The sequence below is a fragment of the Rutilus rutilus genome, assembly GCF_951802725.1.
Source record: "Rutilus rutilus genome assembly, chromosome: 12".
Lineage (NCBI taxonomy): Eukaryota > Metazoa > Chordata > Actinopteri > Cypriniformes > Leuciscidae > Rutilus > Rutilus rutilus.
In genome coordinates, this window is record NC_140217.1 from 13,489,097 (window position 1) to 13,512,559 (window position 23,463).

Here is a 23,463-nt window from a genome sequence, read left to right on the forward strand (position 1 = left end):
AAGATAACTACACATAAGCACCATAAATTCACCAACTTAACCATTCAGAAATGTTGTCACTTCTTCTTGAGTCTCTCCATCATAAAAGGCTAAAAGTTTTTGAAATTTTCAGGACACAAGCTGTTGAAGCTCCGCCCTCTGTGCCGGGAGCAGCAGCTCATTTGCATTTAAAGGAACAGACACATAAACGGTTCGTTTTTGCTCACCCTCAAAAAGTGACAACTTTAACATGCTATATAAAAATATCTGTGGGGTATTTTGAGCTAAAACTTCACATACACACTCTGGGGACATCAGAGATTTATTTTACATTTTGTGAAAAGGTCATTATACCACCCCTTTAATGGCAGGGCAGTCGTGGCCTAATGATTAGAGAGTCAGGCTGGATTCTAAAGGTTGCAGGTTCGATTCTAAATACCAGCAGGAAAAAAATGCAGGCAGGGAAGTGAATGAACAGCGCTTTCTTTCACCCTCAATACCCACGACTGAGCAAGCCACCAAACTTCAATTGCTCCCCGGGTGCCTGTGTGTCCACGGTTTTCACTTTGCAGTGTGTGTGTTCACTACTCACTTTTCATAATGTGTTGGGAGAAAATTGTATTTGGATGATCCATGCATTAGTTCTTAAAGTGACAGTAGCCTAAACCTGCTTCTGTCTGAGTCCTTAATATTAATTCAAACAACAAAAGATAAAGAAAAAAAATCACTCACTGCTCTTGACTAACTTTAGTATCTTTAATAAGGGTTTATACAAGGGAGACTATTAACTGTTATTTTACATTTGATTACATTTTTCAATTTCTGTAGGTAGTTTTTCTTACCTGAATACTACTGTTAAACCTACCTGACGAAAGAAATACTATGGAAGTCAATGGCTACTGTCAACTGTCTGGTTACCAACATTCTTTAAAATATCTTCTTTTGTGTTCAACAGAGGAAAGAAACTCAAACAGGTTTGGAAAAACATGAGGGTGAGTAAATTATGCCAATTTTCATTTTTGGGTGAACTATCTCTTTAAAGCAATGTTTATTTCATTTTTATCTTTGTTCTATTGTATTTATTTCTTCTTATTTTTGTTTCTTGCTTAATGACTGTTAGAAATTAGTTGTATGATATCCTATGATATTTTGCTAGACTAAAAATAAAACAATTCAGATGACTAAAATATGACTAGCCTAAATCTAAATGGCATTTTAGTCAAAAGACGTTGACTAAAACTAAATCAAAATGTGCTGTCAAAATTAACACTATCTGCAAGGAGTCACTCACACAGGACACATTCTGTCTGCACTGTCAGCGATGACATCTCAGATCAAGATCTGTATACTCCATTTATTTAAGGTTGCAAAACAAACTCCATGTTACAAATATGGTAGAACAATCACTTCTACCACTAAAGATTGCTTTATAAATATTCTTCCTGATCAGTTTCCTCTCCTTGGCAAACCAGATAGCTATTGACTCTCTCTTTTCCAGCACTTTAGACACGGTTGCTCCTTTGCACTTAAAGGTCCCGTTCTATGTGATCCCATGTTTCAAACTTTAGTTAGTGTGTAATGTTGTTGTTAGAGTATAAATAATATCTGTAAAATTATAAAGCTCAAAGTTCAATGCCAAGCGAGATATTTTATTTAACAGAAGTTGACTACAAAAAACGGCTGGATTGGACTACACCCCTCTACATCCTGCTTTAATGATGTCACTAGAACCGTAACCTCCGCCCACAGGAACACAGGCGTATTGATGGCGAAATGTCAACAGACGTGGTTGATGTTTATCTATAATCGGATACCGCAAAAGTTTAATTCGAAGTTGTTAGTTTGCTCTGTCCATTTCACCATGGACTGTTTTTCTAACCTGGAATAATATCAAGCAGACTTCTCTCAGCGTTTCATACTGAGGAAGGGGACTATTTCAACTATATTCCAGCAAGCGGTAAGTAGTGATTTAATATGGAAGTAGCGATCACTCTTCACATCGTTCGTTTCTCTTAGTAGGATGAAAATAATCTTACTTAAACTGTGATTAATATACAGAAAGCGATCAAAGAACAATCCCTTTCCAATCGCCCAAGCTATCAATCACACAGCGCGAGTTTATCTGGACACTTGCCAAAACTCGTTATGAAATCAATGACGCTGTTACACTGCACAACGAAGCTCTTACTGTATTTATATGCCTCATGTTTGCATTGGTGAAATCATTAGTGATAGTGCAGAAACTGCGTTGCAATGATAAGATCTTTCACGCGATCAACAGACTGTCATCTGCTCAGTGCTCATCACTGCAACCTTTTATGTGATGGTAATAGATCTAAATACTTAAAAAACTTCTCATGATTCGTTAATCCAGATAGCTGTAATAGTAAAAACGTATAATAGCTGTAATAGTAAAAGTTTTCCAGATAGTTCCACATGTAATGCCAGATATTTCATATGCAAGCATGTCAGCCAATCACATCAGTGGGCGTTTACACTGAAGTCTCACAGCAGACACGCCCCTTCAAACAGAGTGTTCAAACCAGGGAATGAAATCAGGCTAGGAAATATGCCTTTTATTTCTAAATTATAACAATTTTTGATCTAAAAAACATACTAACATTATAAGGGCACCCCTGGAAACATTATAAAATAATAAAAATAATCCATGGAATGGGACCTTTAAAGAAGATTAAAGAGAAAGTTCACCCAAAAATGAAAATTAGCCCATGATTTACTCACCCTCAAGTCATCTTAGGTGTATATGACATTCTTCTTTCAGACGAATACAATCGGAGTTATAGAAAAAAATGTCCTGGCTCTACCAAGCTTTATAATGGGAGTGCATGGGTGTATGTCTTTGGAAGTCCATCAAAGCGCATCTATTCATGATTAAAGTGCTCCACGCGTCTCCGGGGGTTAATAAAGGCCTTCTGAAGTGAAGCGGTGTGTTCGTGAAAGAAAAATATCCATATTTAAAACTTCATCGACTAAAATAACTAACATCCAGCTGACGGCCGTACGTACGCATCGATTTACACCAAAAGAGTAACCCTTCAACTTGACGCACAACGTTATGACGGCAATTGACGTCTCTCGCGGTTCAAACAAACAGGACTGGGCAACCGCGTTCGTCATTACGTTGTGTGTCAAGTTCAATCGCTAATATTAGTCTGTATGTCTCAACCTTATCGGTACGAGGTTACCGTAGTCAGTCGGATCCGGTCCATATCCAGATCAAATGATGGACCTGCACCTAGACACGACCAAAACGCCTATAGGCGCACATTACTAACGCGCTCTTTAAATAACCAAAAAAATTATATTGCGCCATTCACTTTAGACCAAGTTTTAGTTGGTCAATGGCGCAGTCTATTTCTGTTGCCTCAAAATAGCAACGCGCCAACAATGCGCCTGAACACACCTCGTTTGCAGACCAACACGCCCATGGGCGCACAAATGGGCGCAAATGCATTTGCTTTATCTCATCCTCTATATTTAATACAGCAAGTGCGATGCAAGTGTTTTTTGCTAGTTTCAGTCCGACGCAGTTATCATTTTCACATCCTGCGCCACGTTGTTTAAATACAAAATGATAACTGCGTCGGACTGAAACTAGCAAAAAACACTTGCATCGCACTTGCTGCTGCATTGCGCAGGGTGTAAGATAGGGCCCTAAATCTGTATTGTCTAAAGTGCTATATAAATAAAGGTGGCTTGACTTGCACTATTTTTCCATCTTGCAGCATGCTGTGTAAAATTAAAATCTGTCAACTTTTGACACATCATTTTGATGCTGGTACAGCTTGTTTTGGAAAGAGGAACAAACACAGAGCTGTCTTAACTAATAGAGTGTGTACCTGAAAAAATGTAGTTGTATCCAGTGCGTCCATAAAGTTCGCCCCAACCTGCTAGTGTGGAGGATCGACACACATGCTACAACAGAGGAGAAAAAATAAGAGTTTAAGGTTGCCACAACAAAAAAAGAAACACAGGACTCTGGTAAAGCTAAAGGAGGCTTGAAGTTTGTTGTTAGCTCCCAGTAAATTATACCAACCTTTAAAGTCAAAGGCTGATAGTCCAGAACTCAACACTTCAGTATTAAAGATCCCGACAGCCAGATTTTACAATAAAAAATTAAATCTGTTATTGACACTATGATTTGTCTACTATCAATATATTCAAATGTCTAAAAGGGGCATGTCCTACAAGGATAACATTAAATAAAGGATAGCATGAACATTAAACATGAAGCAGCAACAGAAAGCATCTGGTGGTCAAAAAAATACTATGAGGCAAACTGTTCAGTGAAAATTTGCCCATTTGATTGGAGTGGCAAGATAGTTACCTTTCCATTGTAGAGGATGACAGGACAGACAAATCTCCCTCTACAACGAGCCATCTTACTACGGTTGACCAAATCCTGCAATTTACTGATCTGCACTGTACTCTCAAAGCTGAACAAAAATGAAGAAAAAGAAAAGAGCATTTAAAAAAAATATATATATATGTACAATACACTGGTGACAGACCAAAATATTGGCTGATATTCTACCATTCGATCAACCAAGAACTTTGCCCACTTGACCAATTAACAGAAGTAGTCGTAAGAATAAAAATTCTATTTAAACATTTAAACATTATGCCAGATGCAAGATTCTGGTTTAGTGCTAACCTAATTTAGATCTAAATTAGCATTGTTTTGGATGTTCGGTAAGTTTTATCCCAAAACAATAAACAATAAAAGCCGACCAATCAGATTGTGAAGATAGTATCTCTTTGTCTTAAGGTTCGGTGAAAATTTCTTCGGACACAGCGACAGATAAGGCATTACATCATCCTCTGTGTTGCCTTCTTTAAAAACATGAATTTAAAAAGTAACAAATAATAATTAAATCCAAAACGTAAACATATTTAATATACTCTACTTTCCTGCAATGATGAAAACCTGCAGCTTAATTAAAAAAATTGTTTTATTTTAAATGTCTTAAAAATACTTTCGTAAGGAAACGATTCTTTTACACTGCACGTAGGGTTTTGCACTGTCTACTATTAATTGTTTTATTTGTTTTGATGCATTTATCATCTAATGTGATGTGATGTGATCCTTAACAAGTCCCAGTCAGGTCCCCACTGTCCTTTTAAGTAAAAGGGCAAAAAGCTAATAGTCAAAACAAAAAAGGATTTAGATATATCTATCATCTATAAACACAAAAGTGTGATTTACATTAAAAATTAAATTACAGCATAAAAAAAATAAACAATGAATTTTAATTTCTGAAATTCTGAACCATTTGTTAAAGCAGAACTTAGCTACTTCGTTGTAAGAAAAGTAATGTGTTGTCACATAATATGGCATTGATACAATAACAAGCATTAGAAGTAGTGTTGACAAACTGTGCATGTCAGTTTTCTGGTTATAGAACTTAGTCAGGGTAGACACCACATTAAATTTCATGTGGAAGAAAACAAGGCAGTGAGTCTTTACCATGGTATGCGCTGTATACATTTATAGATTATATATTTTTCAAAACTCACAACTTTCAAACAGAGTTTTTGGCTACTGAAAAGTCTTTTGGAAAGATGTTTCGTCAGCCAAGCAATCAGTTTGTTGTTAAAAACAGTATAATCCATTGAACACACTGTACTTCTATCCCTCACAGCCATGGTTTCATTCCTGTCAAAAAGTAAATATAGCACTACCCTGACTAAGGTCTATGATCGATGTTTAAGACCTCACACAACTGTCAGCAATGATAAATTACATTTCCATTGAAATACCATACTGAAATTATTACATTAAATATTAAGGAATTGTATCTAAAACAAACCATTAAAATTGACATTTTCATATTTTTCATTTCATATTTGACATGCATAGTGAAACCATAGCGCACACACCATTTAGATGAAAACATGACTCATTGATGTAATCAGTCAGCTATTTTATTCCATTAGTTACTCCTGCTCGGAGGCTTCCATAAACATTAAAGGAGAACTCCGGTCAATTTTAACATTGAGCTCATTTTTTTGTACATTTGGAGTGCTGTCAATACAGAGAACAACGACAAAAATCGGTGTTGCCTACACCGCGTTATTCTATTTTTAAAATTTGCACCCTATTGACTTCAATGGGGCAAGTAGTAAGCCTGCTTTTTAGCCTCTTAACATCCTTTAAGTGTCATTACAAGTGCACAGAAAATGTGAGTGATTCCTTCCGAGTGAACACGGGTGGATCTGACTGCAGTAGATGTTAGAGATATTAATAAAAATGAAGTTAATTCAGCCAGCGCTCATACCTTTGTTTACATCCTGTTTTCGGTGGAAGGCCATAGTAATCGATTGTCGAGTTCACGCGCATAGGTTTAGTACCTATGATCACGCGCGTGAACTCGACAATCGACTACTATGGCCTTCCACCGAAAACAGGACGTAAACAAAGGTATGAGCGCTGGCTGAATTAACTTCATTTTTTCAGTTTATAAAAAAACTACATATTGTACCTTTAAAGACATAACCAACTACGTTTACTAGGATGCTCGCAAATACGCTTTTTTAACACAATTTTATGTGAATTCATCAGTTCAAGCACAAGGCGGCAGGAAAGAATTCAATGCAGTATTCAAAGTAAACTTCTTGTCTGTAAATGTCCTGTAATAATGTAGGGAACCACTCATTATACATAAATCATGTACCAGTTCAAGTTTTTACTTACATATACGATTTAGTTTTAATCCAAATGACGCATATGTGCTGAGTGAGTGATCAGCAATCCCCCGTGAGTTACATTTACATTTACGCATTTGGCAGATGCTTTTATCCAAAGCGACTTACATTGTATTTCAAGGTACACATTTACATTCTTATCAGTTCTTGCTTTCCCTGGGAATCGAACCCATGACCTTGACGTTGCAAGCACCAACGCTCTACTGTTTGAGCTACAGTTAACATTAGTAGCCTAATATGTGCCTCGTTTAACATTTGCTATTGACATAGGCCTATAAGACCAAACTACAAACTTTCCAGCGATGTCTGTGAAAAAGGGATATGCTTGACAAACTTGTGAATATGCTCCTAGTTTCGCTTATCAGCTCACGCACAGCATCTATTTAGGCATAAATATTTGCTATTTGTTTTACATTCTATTAGTTCAATACTTCATAACATCCTTCTCTGATATATCTATTCTGCTCTCTGTTTGCTCTGTTGTTGGTGTTTCTTTGTCACAAGTAGGCCTGTCACGATAACAAATTTTGCTGGACGATAAATTGTCCAAGAAATTATCGCGATAAACGATAATATTGTCATTCTGAGACCATTTTCATTTAATATAATTATAATGGCATAATAATGCAGGTACACCTTTTCAACGATCTATAAACTTTTATTTCTAAAGAATATTAAACATTGAAAACGGAAAACATTTTAAATATCCCCAAAAATTAACAAAACAACCAAAAACAATAAAAGCAATGGACTCTTAGTGTCTGTTAACAAAATAAATGTCTGTTAATAAATAAAATGGATGTAAACAAAATTGCACTTCAAAAAAATATTAAACATAGGCTTTAGACATTAGGCATAAATAGTGATACATTCCATAACAGGCAAAACTGACAGTTAGGACCTTTGTAAACAAATAAAAAAAAGCCTCAACAAGCCATATCGCGCAATTTTGCACTGTTACTCCTGTTACTTTGTCCTCCTGTTACTTTGTCAAGTGATTGTGTACTGTCGGGAAGACGGAGACGCGCTTTATTGCGTGTATATGCTACGCACTGAAAATACTTGGTTAGGATTAGGGGTGAGGAGTGCGTGCGTATTACACGCCATAAAGAGCGTATCATATGCACGCAAAAACTATTGTTGGCGTATAAATGGCACGAGAAATAACATTCGTGGTATAGATACGCATTTTCATGTGATCGGGCTCGCTGTCGCAACTCACAACTAGCGTCTTCTCTCTCTCCCAGCAGTCGCCGCAAACAGTCCCGCCGGCGCTTTCCCATACAAAGACCATGTGACTGACAAGCGCCGCGGCGCCGCCTCCCCACACAAAGACCATGCAACTGACAAGAGAGTTCACTCCTCCTATACGCTAAAAAACCGAGAGTGGTCATCCAGTCTCTTTGATAGAGACTGAGAGAGAGAGACGAGGAAAACAAACAAGCATGCAAATGGAATTATCGCGGCCGGAAAAATAATCGAGCTCATTTTTTTTTATCGTGCGATTAATTGACTTATCGACTATCGCGACAGGCCTAGTCACAAGCACTGTAATGTACACGTTGCGTGGTATCAGTTGTTGGTATAGGAGCATTTTAGAGTACGAGTACACGAGCGCAGTATTGGGCGGCAATGGGCGCGATACCGATACTGGTTTCGGTATCGGTGCATCCCTATATAAAATGCTGCTTGCTGAAATTCACTTTTTTCCCAATATTACTACTATTACTATTATGTTTACTGTGCGTCTTCAGTAGACTAACAGAGATGGTGATGTTATTACCTCTCTTTATTATTGTCTGAAGATTCATATTCCAGAAACACAATCTTCCGTGGGTAGTGACCACACACCTCCCCATTGGTGTTGTGGATGATGCTATACTTGTAGTCCCGGTCAAACAGCTCCAGATAGCGCTTCTCTATTCTTTCTATCTGAAAATACATATAAAATACATTAAGCTTTTAAAGGCTTTTTATAAGAAGCAGCAAGTTCAAACACTCTAATTTTAGTAAGAAAATAAAAACTAAAGTATTTTACTTTTTTGAATGCTGGAATTTAATCATAAGTCAGCAGCAAAAAATAATTGCTAAATAAAATGAGTCCTCTTATATACTTATGTTTGTATTGTATATTTGCGTTTCCTTAAATTGTGACTTCTTCTCATCACCCATTTACAAGGATGTTACACCATTGTAAAGCATTCACACTGATTTTGGCCTGTAGGGCCATATGAGTGTCCGTGTGAGTGCAAATTCATTTCAGAGATCCGGGGTTCCGTTAATTTATTGCTTGGCTTCTGAACAGTATGTAGCCTGAACCTATTAACTAAACTTAAACTGAAGTGATGCTTTAACAGTTCTGGGTCAAACAGGGTAACTCTGATGTCAATTATGAAATGCTGATGCTATGAGAATACTTTCAATAAGACAAGCTGACTATGTTACAATGGAATATTTAACTGTGGGTACAAAGTGGACCAATTAAAGTTGTTGTGGTCCATGTAGACAACATATAATATTTGTTTTGGAAGAGGAACACGTCAGGCTACAGAGAAGCATAATTCAGTCTTTAGGGTTGTGGATTAGTTTTAACTACTGTGAGTGAGATATTTGTTACTAGTGGGTTATGATGACACATCTGAACACCAGCATCCTATCTTCATCACATCCATGCTTTGCTCCTCAATAAAGTTAGCAAAAAATGTAGAAACGAACTTGAAGAAAAACATGTATAAGGTATTATTTTTTTCTCTGCTTTAAGGGTGATTATGGAAAAAAAACTGACTCATGAAACCAGTTTCCCTTTGGAAGTTCCTTACAGTCACATGAGCTGTAGTAAATAGAGCTGTAGAATAGTAATAACGTGTAGCCTAAATTAAGTTGTGACATTTTCTAAATCATTCATTTTATTTATGTATGTATTTGTTTATTTATTTAGTTGCTTATAATTCATTTGAAATTTGCATAAAAGTTTTTTTTAAATCAAATTAAGCCAGCATGAATGCATGGATTACATTTATAAGAATGCAGGAAGTCAGTGACCCATTTAATAGCTGCTGTGCATTATGGGAAAGAACTGACTGATGTTTGACGTGTTCGGTCTTACCCACGGGGTGACCTCCTTCGCTCTGAACTGGCTCTTAGAGAACTCATAGATCAGATCGGTTATCTCCTCGCTCCTGCTAGCCATCATCGAGCACGCGCCGTCACCCGCCTTATGCTCGATTCGAACCCGCCCTTCCTTAAATAGCGCAGCTCCCTGGGGCCGAGAGGATCCTCCAGGCCATCCCTTCAGGACAAGCTTCTTCCTCACTGCCCGCTTTAAGGCGCCGGGGCCGGAGCCGGGGACGCGTCCCGAGTTCAGGGTCCTGCCGAGATTATCCCCCTCCACAGCACTGGTGATCAAAATAGCCCGTTACCAACAACGGTACTATAAGACACGAGAAAGACTTCAAGAATTCTTACCGCTATTAATTCTCCAATCGGCAAAAATAAAAGTATTGTCCGTTTATAATGAAACCCCCGCTTTGGTTTGTCTTTTGTTTTTAGAGCTCACATTAGAACACTGCATCCCACAAAGTAATCTCAACACCCGGCCACCAAAACAATCACAGGAAATCCGCGCGACATGTCTTCAACTTAATTTTGATATGGAGACAAATCATTCATTGTTGTTTACAACGCCAAAACTTTCGGATGTTTTAGAAGCATACAAAAAAAACGGTTTTGTAATATTGCATTGAAATCTATCCGTGTTTGGATATAGCCAAGGAACTTTAACCAGGGCCAGTAGTAAACAGGAAACTGACGTGATCATGTGATCAATACTTCCTGAAATGTGACGTCAAGCGTCGCTGAGCTATCTGTCATTTCACCCAAGATCGTTTGCTCTTGTTTTTATCCAAATGTTTAAATAAGTATTAGATTCAATAATCGATGTAAATCAATCTAGATTCGTGAGAAACAGTTATATATTTAATAATATTACATTTATTTCCAATCATATTGATTATTCTGACCTTATTTGAATAAATTATATTTTATCCTTTTTTTTTTTTTTTTTCAGTCTATGGTTTTTGCTCACCCTCAAAAAGTGACCATTTTAACATGCTATATAAAAATATCTGTGGGGACATCAGAGACTTATTTTACATCTTGTGAAAAGGGCATTATACCACCCCTTTAAGGGAGGGTATATGGATTCTAGCAGAGAATTTATTGTGATATATTTGTGCATCAATTACATCTACTGTTGTAGGAAACGTAATTGTTATATTATTGCCATTGTTCCAGTATTTATCGCAAAGATTTTTTATTCGTTTGACATATGACATATTATTGAACTTTTATAGAACATAATATTTAACTTTTCTTAATATAAATATAAAATAAACAGATTATTATTATTATATATCATGGATCGCGGTTATGGAGGACGAAACCTGCAAAAACTATAAATAAATAAACATGAAAATAAATAAATAAATAAATATATATAAATCCACAAAATTCTACATATATAAATAAATGTGCAAATAAATGAATAAATTAATACATAAATCCACATATTCCTGCATAAATAAATGTGCGAGGAAATAAATAATTAAACTGATAAAACAGAATGTTGGGGTAATTTTTTTTTTTTTTTAAGGAAATGCTAAACTGAAAGTTGTCTTTTTTTCTTTCAAACAGTTTTAATTTGTATGCCTGGCGCAACATGCAAATGAGAAGGTGTCAATCAAACATCAGTGCCACCATTGGCTGACACTGTTGAAAATAGATTTAGCATATATTTAGCAAAATATTCCTCTCTGTAGATCATTTTTCTAGCTATGGTCATTAAATGGTTTTCCTGAGGTAAATGTTGCGTTACGTGACATAGCCTATAGCAGGGATAGGCAACTCCGGTCCTGGAGGGCCACTGTCCTGCAGAGTTTAGCCTCAGCCCTGATAAAAACTCACCTGCCTGTATCTATCTAGTAATCCTGAAAACATTGATTGCCTTGTTCAGGTGTGTTTAATTAGGGTTGGAGCTAAACTCTGCAGGACAGTGGCCCTCCAGGACCGGAGTTGCCTATCCCTGGCCTATAGCTTGTTTGCACATGACCAGACTTTCTCTGACATGACTGTAGCGTGAAATGCAGATGGAGGGCAGGAAGCGATTTTCTAGGAAGTACTAGCACAAACTCAAAATAAACCAGGTAGGACTCATTTATGGCATTACCACCAGAAAATGTGTAGTAATATTTAATTATAGGCATAGTGCAATATTGAGTGATATTGTATATTGTCTAAAGAAAATAAATAATATCAAGGTTATCTTTCTTTGGCTTTCAGGTTTTACCAATTGTAATAAGACCTGAATGACTATGACTGCCATGCACTATGATGCTGATATATTTTAATGAATAAAGAGAAAATTTAATTATAAATATTGTTTAATGAAAAAAAAAAAAAAAACTTTTCTCTCTATGGGTTCCGGGTTTCAACAAATAAATTAGACTTGAATTGTAATGATTTATGACGCGCCGTGTCTGAAATAATGCCTTTTAATGATAAAGATTTTAATAAATAAATGTATTCTTTCTATGGCTTCCAGATTTCAACAATTAAATTACAATTACATTTTTAGTGATTAGTATCACTGCTATGTATGCCCTATAAATCATTTTTTTAATGAACAGATTCAAATCTAATCTTAAATGTGGTTTTATCTGCACTCTACTGACCAGTAATCTGCAGCTAATAGAGCAATTCACATTCTTTTTTTCTGCGTAGTAAAGCACATTCCACAAACATTTGTAGTTCCACATTTACTAGAGACATAACACCAAATATAGAACATTATTCACAAGACAAATGCATTAATCCACAAGAAACTGTGCAACCTAAACTGTAACTGACTGTCATAAAACTGGCAGTCATTGGCCACTGACTTCATTGCCATTATATGATAGGCTGAGGTGCCTCACGTGATTCAAGTAAGCCTGTATGCTTTTTTTTTTTTTTATGGTAAGAGCTACAGACCTTCTCATCTCACAAAAATAAGAAAATCTCTGATATTACTACTCGGGAGTTTCTAGTAACAGCGTTCAGCCAAAGCCACTTGAAGGCAAAGCCTGCAACCTTAGAATAAAAAGCGTAATGCCTGCTAACCAGGGGCTGTTTTTTAAAGGGGTGGTATAATGCCCTTTTCAAAAGATGTAAAATAAGGCTTTGATGTCCCCAGAGTGTGTATGTGAAGTTTTAGCTCAAAATACCCCACAGATATTTTTATATAGCATGTTAAAATTGTCAATTTTTGAGGGTGAGCAAAAACGCACCGTTTTGTGTCTGTTCCTTTAAATGCAAATGAGCTGATGCTCCCGGCACAGAGGGCGGAGCTTCAACAGCTTGCACTCACACATGCACTGAAAATTTCAAAGCCTTTTAGACTTTTATGTTCAAACCGGATTCAGACAATGATGGAGAGACTCAAAAAGAAGTGACAACATGTAGAATGCAACAGGACGTTTCTGAATGGTTAGTTGATAAATTTATGTAGCTTATGTGTAGTTATCTTCTAGTCATTGATTAGCATATTCTGTCTTGATAATCTATAAATCGTGTTGAGGGGTTTATGTAAATTTTAGGATTGGTGATGTCACTAACCCTGGAGGAATGTCGTGTAATCCCTACCAGCCTTTTGTTTTAGTCCTTAAAAAGCGATTTCTTTAAAAGCAAATATCTCCCTTTGCTTTGAACTTTGAGCATTGTAACTTTGCAGATGTTGTTTATACTCAAACAGCAACATTACACACTAACTAAAGTAACAAAAGTGAAATCATAATCAACCACCCCTTTAATGGATGTCAATGGAGAGGCTTCACTATGCTGAATAAACCGCTATTGTGAGGAAGCTTATCATTTAATGTTTCAACAGCCCATCTTAAACATGTTTGCTCTTAAACATTCATTTTGGATTCATCTATTTTTAGAGTTTACACCAAAAAAAAATATGTTTTATAAGAGAAGTCACAGACAATTGTGCGACAGTTATGATTCAATTTACGGCACTTCTCATTCACTTCTATGGTATCCGCAAACTGTCACATAGCTCTTAACTAAATTCAAAGGCTGTGTATTCATGTATGTATACATTTTGACAGAGGGAGCGAGTCTACTTCATATGTACACTTCAGGCAGCTCCATATACCACAATGCAACACGACTGGGACGTCAGCGCATACTGCCTTTAATTTACCCCACCACAAACAACTCTATGATATATTAATTATTTAAACTCAAACACACCTATATACATGTAGAATGCCGCATTAAACAATTTCGTAACAAAAAAAAAAAAAAAATCAACCCCACAGTGGATTCTAAGTGATCAAGGGCACGTTCCAATTCAGCCTATTACAAAAGGCTTGTTTGAGATGCGCCTTGCCTCGCCTGAAATGTAGCCGAGAGTAGGCGGCTGCAGTGAGGGGAGGAGTGAAAAAAGCGCAGGCAAGCCGGACAGATCTCTCTTCTCGTAGTGGATCTGACACCTGTGAGATCAAAGATGGATATCGCGGGATTCACGCTGATGCACAGTGTTGCTAATAAACTGGATGTAATTCAAGTTCTGTTGCTTTTATATGAAAATAAATATAATGAACAAGACACCCAAAGTAGCCTACTTATTTAATTCCATTCCAAATACATGTTTATCAGTCTTTTTTTCTTATACAGACATGTGTTTTTTTTTGTGTGTGTTTTTTTTTTTATAAAAATTGCATTGCATAAACCATACCCAGATAGCAACAAAGTCTGGGCCGAGTCTGGCTTACATTAGGCACTTCTGGCTTAATTCTGGCACTGTTTTTTTCACACTCTTGATCGCACTGTTAGATAGTTTGGGAATATTCACACACAACGTGTATACACATAAAACATGATATCAGAGTTTTAAAATCAAACATTTTAAAAGAGAACAATACATCACGGATGTATGAACCAATGAACATTAAGCTGTGTCGTCAGCAGGTCGTTTCCCATCATGCTTTTGATCAGCGCAGTCGGTGGAGAGCAACTGCGCTCGACTTCAGAATCCGACAGGTGCGCCTTGCGCTCGCGAGATATTTTTAACATACGTCACATGACATCAGAGCAAGGCGGACCGCACTCGGACACATTTCTAACCGGCATGCATCTCGCGCTGATCACCGGTGATCGATTCTGCGCAGATTTTGCTCATCTCAAACAAGCCTAACGTCTAATATGGCGAGAAGTTTCACTCTCACTACACTTCCGGCTTCTGAACTGGTTGCAGTTCCACTCTGATTCCATATGAGGGCGCTCACAGGACGAGTGCAGAATGAATGGAGGTCAATGGCGGTATACCCATAGATATCATATAAAGGCTAGATGTCTTAAGGCGGAGTCACTTCCGGCATCACCGGCGGCCATCTTAGGACAGGGCTCTGTGAATTAAAGGGATAGTTCACTTTGAAATTAAATTTTGGTATGTTTTAGCTTACCTGAAGGGCATCCAAGATGTAGGTGTCTTTTTTTCCTCAGTAGTTTCAATTTTGATATTTTAGGTCAAACCGTTCTTGTCTGTCAGTCATATAATGCAGGTCTGCGGTCACTGTCTCAAAACAAACCTCTTGAACAAAGCCGCGTCCAACTGATCTGACGGCGCGGGCGGGTATAGATATATACACTGATGTCGCCTTGGCTAATGAACTGCAATAGCGAAGGCGACATCTAGTGCTAGTGTTTCTATACCCGCACGCGGGCGGATATAGATATAGAAACACTAGATGTCGCCTTCAGAATGCTGACGTCATTAGCAGAATGCTAGCGTGTTATGGGCAACAACAACTCAACCTGTAAGAAATCAAAACGACATAAGTACTCGTTCATTCAACTTTCGACCTAAAACCCATGTTGAACTTGCAAAATCTACAATCACATCTGAGATTTCTCAACGGCAATCGGGTGAAAGAGACAAATTTAGCCGTCTAGCCCCATTGACTCCCATTCATTTTGCACTCATGGCGAGCGCCCCCAGTGGAACTCTGGTGGTACTACAACCAAAATTCGGTACAATAGGGCTTAATAGGGAGTGGACAGGCTCTCCGTAGACGGGCTCTGCTGAAGGTGTGTTCGACATCGGCTGCGGCTGGATGCAACCGATCGGCGAGAGTAGCCGCGTGCAAGCGGGGAGGAGCTGCAAACGGAGACGTGAAGTCGGACACTTTCTGGTTCCCGTAGTGACCGCTCACGTGGTGTTTGCATACTTTACCACAGCTGCAGTGAAATAAATGCAATATTTGCCAAATAATACACAGATGTTTGAGAGACATTTTCATTCAATACTTTATGTACTGCTTTATACAGCGTCTGTTTGAACAAGAATAAAGTTCAACATTAGCTACTATCAATGAAGTGGTGTCTACGTTTTTTTAATCAGTTTTAATTTGATAAATATGACACAATATATCATGACAACGACATGAAAAGAGTGTTCACTGTTATAATAAACTGATTTGAGAGCTTTAGATGAACTAAAGGTGTTCGAATAAACACGAAACACACGTGATCGTTGTCATGCGGTGAATCCGGCCAATCGTGGAACAGCTGTGTCGTCATCAGCCCACGTGCAGCCCAGTGCAGCCGCTCTTGAGAAGCTGCTGGCTGAGTTCTCCAGGGGGGCAGGGATTTGTATTATTTTGAAGCTTCCCCGGGAGCCGCCATTGGCTAGCGGAACCCCACCTGCTGTTAGCATCCCATTGACTCCCATTCATTTTGGCGTCACTTTGACAGCGAATAACTTCACATCTGAGGCGTTTAAAGACTCCATTTGCCCATTATTTATTTCTAAAGAAACACGAAAATGTATAAAAGGCTCCATTACCTTGTAGCTTACGTTATGGCCCTGTAGAAGCAGTTTTTGTAAAAGTAGGCTAACGATTGCGTCACAGCCACGCGACTCTCTGTCGCACAGTAGAGAATTACCGTATGGACAGGAGGAGAAGCTCGCGGGCAATCGGGAGGACGTCGAGGCAAAATGACAAAATAATTAATCAGAACACCTACAAAAAGTTTCTCCTGCTCCAAGATCATGGACAGCTCATACTCACGCTCTCCGTCTCTGCGAGTTTCGGAAGGTAATGATTCAGATTGATCTTGGCACAGCTACTAGAAGACAGACGGTTTGCTCACGTCACATCTACGTCGTCGAGCTCAGTTTGAGTCTGCGCAGTACGCTGGACCCCCAGGAAGTAAGAGTTTCTAATTGGCTTCACTTTGTCTCCGTTGAATCCAATGGGGTCGCTGTGTCCATTTCTTTTACTGTCTATGGAGTTCTCCGGCTACTCTCGAAACGCTCTCGCGGTACTTTGATGGCATACGTCACAGTCACGTGGCGTCGGCGCTGTATCAAGTCGGACAAAATTTCTAACCGGCAATCCGGCATGCGGTGCTTCAAGTCAGCCGCCGATCGGTCTGCGCAGAGCTGCATGAAGTCGAACAAGCCTAATATTGCCCACAACTCATTGTGCTTTGGAGGAGGATTCGGTTCAGAACTACAAACACGAGTAGAAAGTGTTTAAAAAAAAACTACAAAACGTGGCAGATATGCGCGACTGACAGTGAGAGGTTTAGATGAAGGTTTTAGTGATTAATACTTGAAGTTTAACCTGTTAAAACATATTTATTTAATGTTATAGGCCAGGTTATAGGCCATCAGCAATAAAAATTTGGACTTTTATAAAGGTCCGTTTGGCCACTAACTTTTAAATGAACTTTTAATAATGATATACAATATGAGGAGAGTTCTCCACATGAAAGACCCACGACTGCAGATCAATGTGCTACTGCATTTCTCTCCGATAAGGTAGGGAATGAAACAAACTTAAATGTAGAGGATTTTAACTGTGCCAAGATGATTGACAGGCCATTTTACTGTGTCAGGATGCGACAGAGACCAACACGAATGCTGCTGACGTATTTCCGGTAGAATCTCAGCCAGCGTCTTTACTTCCACATAGCACGTTCTATAGCGAAGTGTACTAGCGCCAAAACTTTCTTAAAATGAATTTCCTCAGAAATGGAGACAACGATTTTAGAAACCGATTCGCTAGTCGGATTTCGCATGATATGAGAGAATACTCACCCTCAAAGTTGTCGATGTAGCTCAAAATATATCATTTGAAGCCCTTCTCTTTCTTACTCTTAGGTGTGACAGCTAACTGCCTCACAATATTGTTAACATCATTCACGTTAACCGCTGTAAGTTCTTGTAAACAGCAAGTGTAATTTACCATTATCTCCACCGAATGCAAAAACGATTTCCGACGCAGCACCGGATGTAAGTGGGCGGGCTGAGACAAAACGCAGAAGCGATCGTGCATAGAGCCTATTGTATGATGTGATAGTATGTCCCAAAGCTTGTCTACTCTTCTGCTACACACTCAAAAGTATGTAGTAAAAGTAGGCGAATTGGGACACAGCATATGTCTCCCCTTTTTAACACACCTGGTCGACTGATTGTCAGCTTATTAGAAGAGAGATCCATTAACTCAATTTAGTGTTTCAGATAAGAAAGACATACAAAACTTGCTAATTAACTGCTAATATTATCTAATATATCATATCACTGCTAATATATCATTTTCATTCTTTACATAGCTGTTTAGCTTCGGTAGTTCAGCTAATTTGTTAAGTTCATTAATTCGATAGTCTTGGAAATTCCCAAAATCTTAAAAAAATTATCCAATTATTTAAAAGCAACAGTAATTCTTGGTTAATATCAAATAAAATATTCATATCTCACCTTGGTATAGAGTTTATATCTATATTTTATGTATAGGCTAAGTGGTGAATGAGGGGCGACAGGTTGTTTTGTTTTTTTTGGAGGAAGAGGAGGATGTGGTAGTTAAAGACCCCCTGCAGTGAAAATCAAGTTTTTAAAGTTGTTTATGTGTTTTTTTTATATGTTTTCAGGCCAACCATGGGCAAATTCCTAAGTCAAAACTGCAGTGAACAGTCTCAAAAACGCAGTTTGAAATTGCCGGTGTTTCTTACTACCTTGTATCCAATCATGTCAATGTGCAGACGGGCTTTAGCATATCATGCTGCAAAGCAGGGGAGTCTCAAGAGAAGCCAGGTTATCCCATATGGAAAATCGGGTACTTTTAGCAATATAGCAGGTGAATTATGTATATGATGTATATTATGATGTTATGATGAACTATATGCCTTTCTCCACTAACGTTCTAAGTTGTTCAAAGCATTTCTATAAGGATGCTGATTTTTAGAAGGCAGACTGAGATGGCGAACGGGAATATGGTTTGTGTAACATTAGCAACACATTATTAGCTGTTTGATAACGTTGTCAAGCAAAAGACTAATCGTATTAATTACCGTTATGTGTCCGATGTTGTAAAGAGCGATACCTTAAAAGTTGACAGAGTGGGTCTCTGAGCTGGAGCACGTTCTCTCTTGTTTGGTGGGTCTGTCAAAAATGTCAGCCCAATCAGCAGCAACATGTATATAAATCACGCAGTATTAAAGAGACAGCTTGCACAATGGGTCCAAGTAAAGTCATTTACAAAATGTCCGCTGCAGCTCGGTATACACAACATTTGAAGATATTAGAAGACATGTTTGTCGTAAGAGTTTTATAGTAAAAATATAGCATATCAACAGTGATCAGCAATAATTATATAAGCCTAATACTCACAATAAAAATAACAAGGTCAAATAGATCATAACACAGTCGGAGGTAAGAATTGGAGGAGAATTGGAGGAGAGGCTGAAGATGGACATGAGACAGGAGGATTCAGCAGAGAGGAATGCCACGGCAGAACTGGCAGAGGGAGGAGTCAAGGCGGAGTCCTAAAAGTCTCATGGCACGCCTGGTCGTCAACCGATGGTGGTAGAGAGGGACGAGCTGGAAACCCTAGCGAAGCCGCAAGGATAACAGCCCAGGGCGACATCGAAGGCGGGGGTCTGCCAGAATGGGGCGACATCGAAGGGAGCGAGGACCAAGGTGGAACCGGAGAAAAGAAGGATCCCGGTGAAGCTGGAGGGTTGGAGGGTTGAGGCATAGCGGAGGCCCTGAAAGTCCACAGTGAAACCAGGGTGAGATCAATGTGGAGCCAGAGGGACGAGGGAAACTGCCGAAGCTGTAGCATCTGGACCAATCAGACATACACAAATTATTCATTGTATTCCTTATATAATCCAGCAAACTCACTCTCCTAACAAAGGTCTGTGAACCATCCCCCAAAACTGCAACTAACATCCCAAATGCAGCTAACACCGGGCCTCTGGTTACAGGACACATGAAGACTGAGAACGTTTATGATCCAAAGGAATTTTAGAGAGAGGTTTGACTCTCACTTCATTTTTGTTGAAAAGGACAAATAAACCCTTTTAATCCTATATATTCTATATATAACCACTTGAGAAATGTATAAACATGTATCCAATTTTGCCATCTCATGATTTTCCTTTTATAAGGCTTGGCCTATATATTAATTCAGACTCTTTTAGATTAATGTTTCTGTTTCAGAATCGCATACTATGGTTAACTAAAATCACATGTGTAGCATGTTTGGTATCTATGAACTCCAATTTCCGTTCCCTATTTGTTAATTTACATTATATTTTGCTAACTCTGTGACACATTAGCATTATAAGAATCTTGAAGGTTCTTCTCTTAAATACTCAATCAAATTACATATGCAAATGGCGTGCTAGAAGGACAAAGGGTCATACAATTTCCCTCTAAAGGAACAACTTCTTATTGGCTCACACACCTCCAGAGGGTGTGACATCTTCACACTTTAAAGATCACTGATCACAGATTTTCCCGCTTTCTGAGAAATCCTGATGTGAAGATGATGCTGAACTGGAAATCTTCTAAGGAGCCCTACGTTTGTGCCAGGCTGCGGCCTCGTCTTTCCATTCAGCAAAGATCCTCTGACTCAACTGGTTCTCTCTCATCAAGACAACTTCAGCAAAGAACAACTGGAGCCTCAACAAATTGCATCAGGACAGTTTTATTCAAATGGGCGAGACATGCAAGTATCAAATTTAGTCTCACTATGTGATACATTAAGTATCCCTACCCCTTTTAAAGAGGGGTGTGTAAGAACCAAAAACTGATGGTTTGCTCAAGGCTGTTGATCTTCTGAATTTCAAACAAGGCTTTAACTTCTTACTTTCCTGTATTCTGCTTCAGCTCGGTTTCCATTGCAAACTGTATGCATGTATGTGTGTGTATGTTAGAATAGTTTAAGTGTTTAATGTAGTTAATAAAGTCTAGTTCGTATCACACTCAAGGTTGTTTGTTGTTTTGCTCATAACTGGAGTCCCTAATCATGCAGATTTTGGCTACATGCTCTGAGTAGTACTAAATAAATAAGTAATAAAGTTATTTCCCATACCCCGGAAATTATCATTTTTTAGAATTAATTTATGATTAATACTGAACGTTCGCTGGGCGAACAGGTTAGTTGATTGTGGTATTTATTCTGCTACATCAAGTTAATTCTATTAACTGATCCAAATATTTATAATTAATTATAACAAGTTAATTTGCTACAGAGCCTTAGTGATGGGGGACCAACGGCAGAGCTGAAGGAGCACAGAGCCAAGGCACATCTGAAGGGCTGGCAGGTTGAGGTGGAGAACTAGGCCTGGAGGCCTGAGGTGTTGCCAGAGGTATCTCACAGCCGTGCTGGTGTTGAATGAGCCCAAGGTGGAGACAATGAGGCATCTGGAATGAGCAGCGAGGATGGAGTTGAGGAGCTATGAGACACCAGTGTGGCAGGTAAGTCCGGGGAATTAGACGAAGTAAGCAGAGATGATGGTAACAATGGGGTGGGCAGGATATTGGGTGGGATGCGTTATCCATGATGTTGAGTGTAGTGGACTGGAGAGGGATGAGCTCCTTAGTGAAATTGATGAGCCAACGCTCCTCAACTGGCTCATCAGAGAACTGTCTCACCGGACCTGACTCCTGGCTGGATCTGGCGATCGGCTCCAGCCTCGGAACAGGTGTGGCGACCTGCTCTGGGGTGGACTTTGTGGCAGGCCCTAACTCTGGGCATGCAGGGGGCTCAAGCTTGTGGTCTGCAGCAGGCACTGACTCAGGTTTTGACTCCGTGGCGGGCATGAGCATCATCACTGGATCAGTTGTAGCAGGTCTCTCTGTGTTTCCGGGACAATCCGGACACTGGGACGAAGTGTTTTCTCTGGAGTGGGCAGAGAGATGGCTGCTGGATGTGTTGATAGTCCTGGGGAGTAGGAGTTAATGGTGTCGTTGTCCTCAACGACTCCCACGGTGAGGGAGGATCCGCACACCCACAAGGCGTAATCGATGAATTGATGAATGGATGTTGATCCTTCCCCAACAGCAGCATCTGGCCGAGTATATTGTCCATCCCGCTTTAGAAACGCTGTTTTAAAGTTTCATCGTCCCAGCGCGCCTCGAGTTCCAGGTAATCCTCCACATAATCCTCCAGCGACCGGCCGTCTTGTGAAACGTAGTCCTCATAATCCATTTTGTGGGTCGATTCTTCTGTCACAACTGATGTGGTAGTTAATAGAATCATGACGATTAAGATCAAATGCAAACTTGTTTAAGGAAGAGAATATAGAGACAAAGGCATAGAGAAACATAACATTAACTACTCACACTAACAATGAGAACTAACAATGACCTGAATTGAAGAACAAGAAACAAACACACTGGAATGAAACTAACACAAAACACAACATAATCCTGACAGAGGGCTTCACGGGAAGGCATACACGCAAATCATTTTGGCTCATGCAAGTGTTTTCCTTTTTCTTTTCTTTTTTGTAGATACATATAAATAAAAATAAATGAGTCAAGGATCATGGATTACTATTATATATAAAAGTATTATATAATCATATAAAACAAATGAAATACTTAAAATTTAATTAATTTGTTGCTAATGTTTTTATATAATTATGGCAGTTTCCCATGATGGTATAAACGAAATCAACTGCAATATATATATATATATATATATATATATATATATATATATATATATATATATATATATATATATATTTATAGCTTTTAAATATAGCCTAATACAGCCCAAATGTGGCCCATATGGAATGCTCAAATAAACAATAATGGGCAACCTAATTGGGACCCACAACTTTAACCAAGCTGGGGCCCACATTCAACCCATTAAAGTGCCCACTCTGACCCTATGCCCAGATGACGCCCATATAACCCAGGTTAAACCCATGTGGGGCATGTTGGCTGTACTGTCACCTCCTAAAGCAATGGGCAGAGCCACTACCTCACCTTGCTGTCATGGTTTTAGAGGGACCCTCAATGGTCGATGTTGCCAAACAGCTCAACCCCTCTCAAAAAGGTGATTTCCCACAGATGATACAGGATGTTCAAGGACATCTTCTTGGAGACCCCTTAGCAGACACATTACTGTTCATAACATCAGATCCCCCAGAGATGGGCAGTATGTCAGTTAAATATGTAAAATATATATTTATTAGAGTTTTTAAAATTGTATTTTGCTTGATGGAAAATAATCAGATGTAATTTGTAACAATATACTTTAAAAGATTGCATTTTGTGTATTTAAAATACGGACTCATCCTCTTGGGTTCAGCATGCTATAGTTGTGAACTGTTTGTTTTCCTTATGACAACCCAAGGAAATAAGCTGCGTTGGTGCTCAGTGCACAATGACTAAAGGTAAAGTATAGT

General features: G+C 38.7%; 1 protein-coding gene across 5 annotated transcripts in view; it reads right to left on the minus strand.

Annotated features, from left to right (window-relative positions):
• Positions 1-10,551, minus strand: part of mtmr14 (myotubularin related protein 14) — a 28,150-nt gene extending 17,599 nt beyond the window's left edge. For 3 of the 5 annotated variants that reach the window (XM_084425020.1, XM_084425019.1, XM_084425016.1), the window contains exons 1-5: positions 10,171-10,545; positions 9,812-10,100; positions 8,489-8,637; positions 4,328-4,436; positions 3,840-3,915 (exon numbers count right to left, since the gene is read on the minus strand). In XM_084425020.1, the coding sequence (XP_084281146.1) occupies positions 3,840-3,915; positions 4,328-4,436; positions 8,489-8,637; positions 9,812-9,898 (421 nt within the window). In that variant the 5' untranslated portion in view covers positions 9,899-10,100; positions 10,171-10,545. Of the gene's footprint in view, positions 1-3,839; positions 3,916-4,327; positions 4,437-8,488; positions 8,638-9,811 lie in introns of all 5 variants that reach the window. The other 2 variants (XM_084425018.1, XM_084425017.1) reach the window with 2 other exon arrangements.
• Positions 10,552-23,463: the final 12,912 nt, after the last annotated feature.